General features: G+C 49.7%; 2 protein-coding genes across 3 annotated transcripts in view; one reads left to right on the top strand and one right to left on the bottom strand.

Annotated features, from left to right (window-relative positions):
- Positions 1–4,578: 4,578 nt before the first annotated feature.
- Positions 4,579–10,241, top strand: FICD (FIC domain protein adenylyltransferase). Of its 2 annotated transcripts, none has more exons than XM_059139089.1 (3): positions 4,579–4,688; positions 6,129–6,480; positions 7,477–10,241. In XM_059139089.1, the coding sequence occupies exons 2-3, from the start codon at positions 6,180–6,182 to the stop codon at positions 8,550–8,552; spliced, it is 1,377 nt and encodes a 458-aa protein (XP_058995072.1). In that variant the 5' UTR covers positions 4,579–4,688; positions 6,129–6,179; the 3' UTR covers positions 8,553–10,241. The 2 variants fall into 2 exon arrangements, with proteins under 2 accessions (XP_058995072.1, XP_058995073.1); XM_059139090.1 differs by lacking the exon at positions 4,579–4,688 and adding an exon at positions 4,704–5,653.
- Positions 9,791–10,998, bottom strand: part of SART3 (spliceosome associated factor 3, U4/U6 recycling protein) — a 38,684-nt gene continuing 37,476 nt past the window's right edge. The window contains exon 20 of the transcript XR_009345791.1: positions 9,791–10,490. The gene's annotated coding sequence lies outside the window, so the exon portion shown is untranslated. The remainder of the gene's footprint in view (positions 10,491–10,998) is intronic.

Below are 10,998 nucleotides of genomic sequence, written 5' to 3'. Positions count from 1 at the left end.
AAGATATAGGAGGGTCACAAAGGTTGGAGGACTTTATTGGTCTAGAGCAGGCCCAGGTATGGATTTTTTTTTTAAATCTCCCTAGGTGATTCGTTCTTTGAGAAACTCTGTCCTAGAAAAACTCCACACACATGCCCAAAAAATCAAACAAGAATTTCACTGCCATGTGTTTGTAACAGAAAAGGACCTTATTTGGCTTAGGTCAGGATCTTGGGGTCGTGGGATGGAGCTCCACAGTTACCACGGAGTCTGCTTGAGATTCTCTCTCCTTCTCCCTCTGCCCCTCCCACTCGTGCTCTCTCTCTGTCTCTAAAATAAGTAAATAAGTAAGTCTTAAAAAAAAAAAAGAAAGAAAGAAATAGATCATATTACCAATGCTCTGAAGCCCTGGGCATCCTCTCCGGTGTCACTTCCCCTTCCTTCCCTCCCAGAGACAATCACCGTCTTGAATTTGTTGCTCATTATATCCATATATGGCCTCTTGTTTTTAACCATATGTATATACTCTTAACTAATATATAGCAATATTCTGCATGCTTTTACATGTTATATATACATTGTGTATACTCCTGCATTTTTTTGGTTTAGCATTATATTGTAGAGATTTATATTAATGTTGATACAGTTAGTTTGAGCTCAGCAATTGTCAATTGTTGTGTTGTACTCCACTTACGATTTCCCATTACCTGTTGATAGGTATTTGGATAACTTCTAGTCCTTTCTTTCCTTTTCAAAGATTTATTTATTCATTTGAGACAGAGAGAGAGGCAGAGAGAGCACAAGCAGGGGGAGAGAGAGAGGGAGAGGGAGAAGCAAGCTCCCCACTGAGCAGGGAGCCCAGTGAGGGACTTGATCCCAGGACCCTGGGATCATGACCTGAGCCGAGGGCAGCAGCTTAACCATCTGAGCCACCCAGGTGCCCCAACATGGTATTTCTTAAACTGGAGACTTGGCACACAGGTACCCATTTTATTATTTATGCCTTCTGGATGTCTGAAATACTTCATAATTTAAAAGTAGACATGCATAAAAAATATCTAGTACAACTGCCCATGAGAATTTTTTTCTTATTATTGTTTGTGACCCCATTTTGCTTCTATTCTATCTGTGATCCCATTTTGCTTTTAGGAAATAAAGTGGTTGTAAAAACCTTGTAAGGTAATGGACAGTAATTGCACTCTTCGTGGTGAGCACTGAGCGAGGTACAGAATTGTCGCATCACTATGTCATATACCCAAAACTAATATGATATTGTATGTCAACTACACTTCAATTTTTTTAAAAAAGGGAAATAAAGTAGTTGGTTATTTTGGCTATTTAACAAGAAAAGAATTATGCTTAATTTATTGAAAGTAAGAAACATCACTTCCCCAAGTGATTGGCTCTGAAAGCAACACTTGCCATATCTGAGATCATCCTGAATCCAGAGCAGGAGCCATGGGCCCAAGGACACCTACGGGGTGTTCCCCCAAACCCTGCCTCTTGGGGATGCCCCAGGCACTGGGCCTGACCGCACTGGGTAGGCAAACTGAAGATGTCAGTAGTCAGGGAGAAGGGCTGCTGGGGTGGGGGTGTTGCTCTTCGGCAGCAGCTCTAAATTAGGAGAGAAAAAAAAAAATCCAAGCAGGCTGGGAGAATAGAGGAAGAGGGGGTGTCGGGGGAAGGGGGGGACCAGTATTGTGCATTCTCTTTTAAATGAAGTTGAGTCATTCTGGAGCCATTTCAAGGCAATATAGCCTCCATTTGGGGAGTTTTGTGCTTCCTAAGCAATAGAATCTGACTCTGCCTCCAAGAAGTGCTTGACTGCTGTTTCTTAAAGATGCATAAGGGTTTGTTTTGTTTGTTTTGTTTTGTTTTGCATTTGTCAAGTGTCAAGGTAAGCTTTTGGAGAACTCCTCCGTAGGCCTCGTAGGCCTCGAGAAGGCCATTTCCACCCAACATGGAATGCTTAAGGTGGAGCAAGCCAACTTTTGAATATCGCTTCAGGGGCCGTATTTTGTGCATTCAATGCAGCTGAAGGCAGTCAAGAAAATTGAGGTCTCCTGACAGACTGGATGGGGGAAGTGATGCCCGTGAAATTACTACCCCCTAGTGGTCACAGGCAGTGGTGCGATCATCTGCCAAGAGGCATCTGTGACGTTCCTTCCTGTGTTCCACCAGCCACCATCTCCAGCCCATTTTAAAAGCCTAAAACGGGGATTGCGGTCTGGCAGCCCTCCGTAGCCAGTGGGCAGACATACCAACTGTTTGAAAATCTGGAGAGTTTGCTTAAAAATCTAGGCCTGACATCTATCTTGAAAATTTAGAAAATCTGTCAACTTTTGGACACAATAAATGTAGGCTAGAGCTGAGAAGATGCTGCTTCCTTTGGATAAGGCAGGTACTCTCCACACTCCCCACCTCCCCCTGTTGTCTCACGCCCAGGCAATTTTACTCATCCATGGTTCTTGTGTAGCTTCTGGGTTTGCTACCCATCTTTCTAAGATCATTGAAGAGGCGACGCTGGCGACGCTGGAAGGTGGATGGTGCCTTTATGTTTTTTAATTTTTTATTTTTCTTTTCCTTTTTTTTTTTTTTTAAGATTTTACTTATTTGAGAGACAGAGACAGCAAGCGAGCACAAGCAGGGATGACGGGCAGAGGGAGTGGGAGAGCAGGGAGCCTGCCACAGGGCTTGATCCCAGGACCCTGGGATCATGACCCGAGCAGAAAGTAGATGCTTAACTGACTGAGCCACCCAAGTGCCCCAGACAGTGCCTTTATAAGCAGATGATGACATCACCTTATGCCTGGGAGGGGTAGAGTTCCACAAGTCCAGGATACCCAGTTCAGTGGGTAAATGACCTGCTCCAGGACACACAGCTAATAAGAGATACACCCTGCAACTGAACACCTACCGGCTGGACCCTGAGCTTCAATTCTTTCTACTCCACCAACCATCCCCCATAACTAGCTGGTTGCATAGTAGGCCTATCTTCCGGAGAAAGTTTTTACAACACTATTGCTTGGGCCATCAGAAGCAAAATTTACAAGACTTCAAGAGAACAATATTGGATTCTTTGTTTAAAAAATAGAAACAAGAAGAAATAGAAATAGAAATAACCACTATCCTGATTTTGTTTCTTAAAAACAACATGGTTTGTCCTGCTTTGGGTATTTCTTATTTGTCAACAAAATTTCTCGAGCATTTACTAGATGCCAATTTCCATGCCAAGGGCTGGGAGCTAGGGGAATGGGGAATGGTTACAAGATATAAACAGGAAGCACAACCAGCAAGAGCCAAAGTTGTTTGGTCCTTCACTTTGCAATGACCCCCACCCCCGCCCCCATGGTGTCTTTTACCACAGCACACTTGCCTAAACTGGAAACAGATTGAGACCTATGAGAGGACACGGAGTCACTCCCCAGGGACTGGAGCCACCTGCAGCTCTGACAGTTTCTTCTGTGAATAACAAAACAGCAATGACTTTATGTCTTCTCTAGGAATAACTGCAACAGCAGATACTTATCAAATGTTTGCTTTGTGCCAGACATGTAGGATCTCACTTCCCTGTCACACTAAACTTTATGAGGAGGGAGTGTCATCACACTGTCCCCCTTTTACAGAAAAGCAGACGGGACCAGTGAAATCAAGTCACTTGTTGAATGTAACTCTGTTTCCAAGTGGCAGAGCTGGTATTAGAACCCAGGGCTGTGTGGCTTCTGTGTGACAACTACAACCACTGCCTGATAGGGGTTTCCAAGGGGAAAGTGTGTTCTGGAGGAGGTCAGATCTTGAAGGCCAGGTCTTCTGCAGATCTTGAACTTGGGGCCAAAGGAGGGATTGGCTGTTTGTCCCCATTTTACAAATGGAAAAACTGAGGCTTGGAGCAACACCCAAGATCACACAGAGTTTAGGTGACAAAGTCTAGATTGAAGCCAGGGTCTCTCTGCCTCCCATCTAACTGCTCAGCATTTCTGGGCATGTCCTGGATGTTGAATTCCAGTATTTGCGAACAAGGATGCAGGTTTCAGCTCTCTGCTTCAAGGGAAAATACCAGTCTCTCTGAGAAGCTAAATAAACCAGCCAGTTCCTTCTCGAGTGGATACAAATTAAAAAGTTTGGGAGAAAAAGGGAAAGAGAGGTGAGAAAGAGAGGGAAGGGGGCAAGCGTGGTATCACAGGGTGAAGACTAAGAACAGGAGCTCTGAAGTCAGACAAAAAGGGTGCGGATCATCCATATTTTCCACCTAAGGAAACGGAGGCCCAGGAAAGCGGTCCCGCACAATGAGCAGAAGAACAGCACTTCACGGCAGGTGAAATTGCGAGTTTCCGGTCGCGGAACCTATCGAACCCCCATACAGCCGCCCCGCGGGTTTTCCGCCCGCTACTCCCGCCTGTGGCCGAGCCCTGGCCCTACGGCTACCTATTGGCTGCTGAGTGCACGAGACCAACACAGGAGCCAGCCAATGGGAGTGACCCACGGCGCGTCTTTCCCGGGGAAGCAGACACAGGGGCTAGAACCCGGAAGTGCGGAGCAGAGACAAGTCGGGTAAACCAATCCGCCGCGACGAGGATGGCGAGCCGACCAATTGCGAGTCGCCGGGGGCGGGGCCAGAGGGCTGGCGGCGGAGCGGGGCCTGGGAGCTGGTGGCGGCGGAGCCTCCGAGCGCCTGGAAGGCGGCCGCAGGGGTCGGGCAGCAGCGCGCGGTAGGAGGGGCCTGGAAGGGGCAAGCTGGGCAGGGGGCAGCGGGGAAGTGAGGCCTGGGCGGAATTCAGAGGGACCGAAGTCCAGCCACTTCGCCCGTTTGGGCCTCAGTTTCCCCCTTCCTAGCGTAGTGAGGGGTGAGACGTTCTTATCTCCAGCCTCCCCCGCGCAGACCTGGGTCCCTGGAGAATTCCAGCCCTGCCGCGGATCCCGTCCCTCCGGGAGCCTCTCAGAGCACCTGGACGAAGCAGTGACCCATACCCTCTTCTAAAACCCGACAGCATGTCCAGCGTACCCCGGTTAGAGCGCAGACCGGGCCATTTCAGGTGTATCAACGAGCAGGCTCCCTCATTAGACTCCAACCTCATCAGTCATTTTTGGGTCTTGGAGGCCCGGAGCAGGCTGGAGCAGGGGTGCATGGGTCCTGGTTGGAAATAGAGGCTAAGGCCTGGGTGCTCTTCCCAGATGTACTGGGGATGCCATTCATTCGTGGCGCTTCTGTTTACCCCCGTGGCCTTCTAGAGATTGACTTACTCTGCTTTAGTTTCTCTTGTCTGTAAAGTGGAGTTGGGGGTAGCTTTCCTTCATAAGGTATTGATGTTTGAGATAATGCATGGCTAGCACTCAGCTTAGTGCTCAGTATACCATAGTTGCCCAATAAATGCTTATTGTTAGCATAATGGTGCTTGCATACCTGACCCCTCCACTCCCACTGCCAGCCCAAAGCACATACCCACTGTCATGTTGGGGGTGAGTGGTGCTTGGACTGCTTGGGCAGGCACTGCCCAAGCTTTCGGTGAGATCCTTTCTGGACAGGTCAGGGAAGGCAGGCTAGAGAAGGGAGCAGCACTGCAGCTAATACCAGGATGTGGGCATGAACGGACAGCCACCATGAGGCAGCAAATCAGGCCACCAAACAGCTGTGTGTATCAAAGACTAGACCTCAGAACCGCTTTGGCCAATCTGGGTATGTGTGCGGTCAGAGACCTGTGGTCAAGGGAGGGGACTTCAGAGCCATGGGTTCCTGAATTCAAATCCTAAGGCTGTCACTTACTCACTGGGTGACTTTGGGCAAGGGGCTTCATCTCTCTGAGCCTGTTTCCTCATGTGGAGAAATGGGATGACTAAAGCCATCAGCTCCTGTTGAAGATTGCAAGAGATAGTGTGAGGTCCTTAGTGCTTGGCCCAGGGCCTGGCATACAGTAAATGCTCAGCAAATGTTGAGTGCCATGGCATTATTTTTCAGAGTCACGGGGCCCTGGAAGTGGCACTTGTCCTCCAGGCTGGCCCCTTCCCATTTATATCCACTTCCTGCTTTGCCCCAACCCCCGGTCATAGTGAAATAGGAGGTGCAGGAGCCTCCAAGCCCCCACTGAATTCAGAAACTTACCTGGAGTGTACCCACTTCCCCTGCCTCATCTACAACTCTTGGTTCCCTGCAGATCGTGTTCTTTGGCACTGAATATGTGCAGGGGGCCCACCCCTGAGTCCAGATGACACTCATGCCGATGGCTTCAGTGATGGCAGTGACTGAACCAAAATGGGTCTCCGTCTGGGGCCGCTTCCTGTGGGTTATGCTGCTGAGCATGGTGCTGGGGTCCCTGCTGGCACTGCTGCTGCCACTGGGAGCCTTAGAAGAGCAGTGTCTAACCGTGCTCAAGGGCTTCTATCTGCTCAGGAGCAAGCTGGACAGGGTGCAGCATGCCGTCACCAAGTGCAGCAGACCATCCACAGAGCTCAGTGTCACCTCCAGGGACCCGGCACTGCTGGTGGCCAAGACCAAGGCCTCTCCAGGTAAGGCAGACCGGACACCGCTCCTCACTTCTTAATTGGTTAGCTGTGTGAAGTGCCTGCAGTGTCCCACGTGCAGGGTACTCAGTGTACAAGACTGCCCGAGCTCCCAGCCTAGACAAACAGACAGTCGGTTAAGATAATAAGCGTCACTGCAGTGATGGGGAGATAAGGGAGCATACCAGGTGGGCTCCCTGGAGGGGACGCCTGAGCTGAGACCCCATTGTAAACAGGAAAATGACCCAAAGGAAAAGGCATGGAGGGCAAGTACAACCAGGCGGCGACCAGAGGGTGAAAGAGACTGAGGATGTGAGGAAAAGCAGCCCCGTGTGTGGCGGACACACAGCGGGTGGAGGGCTGGTGATGGGAGGGCTAGATCTAGAGCAGTTTCTCTCCCTCCACACTCTCCTCTGGGGTGCAATGCAAGATACTGAGCATGATCTCTGGGCTCTACCCACTGGATGGCAGTAGCACACACACCCCCCAGCTGTGACAACCCCACAAATCTTCAGACACTGCCAGCTGTCCCCTGGCGGGGGGAGGGAATCACCCCTGGTTGAGAACCACTGGGTTAAAAGATTTGAAGAACAGCCCAGAGATGGGGAAACCTCCAGAGCCTAGCATCAGGGGGGAGCTATTAACAGCCTAGGCCTGAGGGGCCAGGGGTCAGGGCCAGGATCACCAGGACTGACACAGGACAGCAGAGAGCAGAGAATACGGGAGAAACACTTAACAGGAGCTGTAGCCACAGCCACTCACTGTGGCACTCAGAGGCAGGGGTCCAGGGAATCCAGGCGGTATCTCTCAGGGCAAAGAATGGCTTTGGGACACACAAAGACCAGCTGTGGGGCACAAATGCATCGAGATGTGTAGCATGGAACGGTGAGCAGAAGGGCTGGAACGAGCACACTGAAGGCCCAGCACAGGGGACAGCTCCCCTGAACATTCTTTGCCCACCCCGCAACCCTCTCTGCCAATGCTTCTCTGGCTTTTTTCTAGCTGCTAAGTTGGAAGCCAAAGCAGCTCTGAACCAAGCCCTGGAGATGAAACGCCAAGGCAAGCGGGAAAAGGCCCACAAGCTCTTCCTGCACGCCCTGAAAATGGACCCAGACTTCGTGGATGCGCTCAACGAGTTTGGCATCTTTTCAGAAGAGGATAAGGACATCATCCAGGCAGATTACTTATACACCAGAGCGTTGACCATATCGCCCTACCATGAGAAAGCACTGGTCAACCGGGACCGGACGCTGCCGCTGGTCGAGGAGATCGACCAGAGGTATTTTAGCATCATTGACAGCAAAGTGAAGAAGGTCATGTCCATCCCCAAGGGCAACTCCGCGCTGCGCCGGGTCATGGAGGAAACTTACTACCATCACATCTACCATACGGTGGCGATCGAGGGCAACACCCTCACCCTCTCAGAAATCAGGCACATCCTAGAGACCCGCTACGCTGTGCCAGGGAAAAGCCTGGAGGAGCAGAACGAAGTCATTGGCATGCATGCAGCCATGACATACATCAACACAACACTAGTCTCCCGCATCGGGTCTGTCACCATCAGCGACGTGCTGGAGATCCATAGGCGGGTGCTGGGTTACGTGGATCCAGTGGAAGCTGGCAGGTTTCGGACAACACAGGTCCTTGTGGGACACCACATCCCTCCCCATCCTCAAGATGTGGAAAAGCAGATGCAGGAGTTCATCCAATGGCTCAACTCCGAGGACGCCATGAATCTGCACCCGGTGGAGTTTGCAGCCTTGGCCCATTATAAACTGGTTTACATCCACCCTTTCATCGACGGCAACGGAAGGACCTCGCGCCTGCTGATGAACCTCATACTGATGCAGGCAGGCTACCCACCCATCACCATCCGCAAGGAGCAGAGGTCTGAGTACTACCATGTACTGGAGGTTGCCAATGAAGGGGACGTGAGGCCATTCATCCGCTTCATTGCCAAGTGTACGGAGACCACTCTGGACACCCTGCTCTTTGCCACAACAGAGTACCCGGTGGCACTGCCTGAAGCCAAACCCAACCACTCTGGGTTTAAGGAGACCCTGCCTGTGAAGCCCTAACCCTAGAAATCCTCCCTGGGTGACAAGGGATGTCCCGAGGCAGGGGAAACCTTAGCACTTCTAGAAACCTAATTGTCTCCTAAAGCAAAAGGAGACAGAAAAAGAACTTAAACATTCTTTACCTCCAGATGTTTCAGTTCAGAAAAAGAAACCTAAATTATTAAGCCTTATCTCTAAGGTAATTTATAATTCAGCCCAAGTTATTATTTATTTTCTTCTGTGGGGCTAGTAAATGTTGTGTGGTGTCCGCTGTCTGCATTGGTGGCCCAAAGGAGGCTTTGGGGGCATCAGTGCTGTGTGTGTGTGACCAGAACACAGGTTCTGGAGCAGAATTTGCACTCTTGTGGGGAGAGGCCAGAAGTATGGAAGGAGGTCCAGAAGCCATAGGAGAAACTCCTCCAAGTGCCCTATGACTTGACCTGAGAGGTCAGCACTCTTGGGGAGAACCTGGTCCCGGTTTTGAGAAATGACTGAAAGCTTGCTTCTACAAAGAGATGGGCTTTGTGTCCAATTCTCACTGGTAGAACAAACTTTGGAGAAATGAAATAAAATTAATGTTGACAACATTTCTAGTTAGATACCTTGCTCATTTCAAGGAGGTCTTTGAGTCCTACCTAGTTAGTTCGCAGACTCTAGTACCAGAGGCTGTTAACATTCCCTCATCAAGACTGTTTTTCTAATTAAGAATAGGGGAGTGGCCAGTTAGGTTTTCTCTGTGTATAAAATGTTTCTTGCACTTTGTTTGCAGCAACTCAGACCAGACATTTTAGTCTACAAGTCCTCTGCTCTTGTCATGCAACTGAATCCTAGCACAGATCAGGTATTGTACGAGTAGCCAAGTCTGCCCTCACCGACCCTTTGGTGGAACACCTTGTGTAGGTAGATATTCGAGAACACATCTGAGAAAACAGCTGCCACGTCAACACCAAATAAGCCTTTTCAATAATGAATTAGAGGGAGCTGCTAGCAAACCAAGAAAAACCTTTCACCCAGCCAGGAGGTTCCCTTTTGTCACGCAGTCTTCCCCACTTACTGACTCCACACCCACCTCCCCCAGCCCTGGTACTGTCCCGCATCCCCTAGGGGAAGCTGAAGAGATTGCCTTGGAGTAGCCTTATTTTTCTAGCAACTTGTAAAATGATAAAATGTCCCATGTAATGTGGCCAAGTTTCCAAGTCTTCATTCTATGGAAGAAGCCTCCTCTCTACCAGTAGCATGTTGGCCCACGTGCTGAAATGGCCGCTGCTGTGCTGCTTAGACTCCAAATGGCCACAGGCTCCTTTCCCAGCGGCAAAGCATGCTGTCGTGCCCTGGGTCGGCATCAGAATGTGGTGAACACATGCAAAGTCACATCCTGACAGCAAGGAGGTCACTCTTCTGAGGTGGCAGGTGTTTCTATAGTTATTTAACTGTGTAATAGATGCAGAGTAGCTTTCTGAACGATTAAGAAAAGCTGTGTGAAGTGGCCCCAAGGGATATTCAAACCTTTATAAAAAGTATTTTCATACTCGAATGCTGCCATAAAGTCTCTCGGCAACCTGAACTCTCCTATCGTCTTGGTTTTATAAGCACGCCGAGAAAGCCTGACAGAAGTACATGCTTTGTCATAGAATCGTGCACTTTAGCTCTGTTGTAAAGGAGGTTATTTTAACAGATTACTGACTCTAATAAAGTATTTTATTACATAAAGGCCTGAGACCCTGCCATCTTATTCAGGCCGTGTTCCCGTCTGTCACAAGGATGAAGGAGGAATCCTCTCGGAACACAAGCCCCATTTGTACTGTGGTACGAGGCGCCCATCTCGACCAGCAGATGAGACAGAACTGTGGGGGGCCGCGACCTACCTGCGCTGGCAGGCCTGAAGCACTGGTCTTCTGCTAACATGCCAGTAACGTAAATGGTGTTTCGTGCTTCTCTTTACCATCAGTTCTTGATTTCCTGGGGAAAACACATAAACCCACTCACATGTTCCTGACAGTCTGTTTCGTGGACCATCCACACCCTGAGCCCAAGTCTGAGTGGGTTCAATTCTGTAATGAGCCTGTGCTGACACAAGAGAGCATGAAATGAGGGCCGAAGACGGGCCAACAGCAAGAGAGCGGAACAGTGAAATAGGCAGCGGCAGGAGTGAATCCACGTCAGCCTGGACTAGGGAGGAGATACTCAGGGCTCCTTGGTTGCAGGCCCTGCATGTCCCCCATCCACTCACCTCACCAACAAGCTTCCATGGGGTGGGGGTGAGGGATTGGGAGGGATTGGTGCCCATTCCAAGGAACACAGGAGGGACCAGGGACACAGCATGCATTCTTCTGGCCACCATGAATTTAATTCACAACTAACACCTAACAAAAAATATTTTGTGAAAAGGAGAGACAAGATGGAGGGGACCTGTGAGATTAAAAGACTTCAGATGTTTATCAATCTACCCTAACTTCCCAGGGTAGGT

The sequence above is a fragment of the Mustela lutreola genome, chromosome 11 (assembly GCF_030435805.1).
Source record: "Mustela lutreola isolate mMusLut2 chromosome 11, mMusLut2.pri, whole genome shotgun sequence".
Lineage (NCBI taxonomy): Eukaryota > Metazoa > Chordata > Mammalia > Carnivora > Mustelidae > Mustela > Mustela lutreola.
Note: the sequence above shows the minus strand (reverse complement) of the source record. Positions and strands in the feature narration are given on the sequence as shown.

Excerpts from the sequence above, each read along its gene's own strand:
- FICD (XM_059139089.1), top strand. The coding sequence starts at position 6,180 with ATGACACTCATGCCGATGGCTTCAGTGATGGCAGTGACTGAACCAAAA. Across the intron at positions 6,481-7,476 it reads CAAGACCAAGGCCTCTCCAG|CTGCTAAGTTGGAAGCCAAA; the intron begins GTAAGGCAGACC and ends GCTTTTTTCTAG.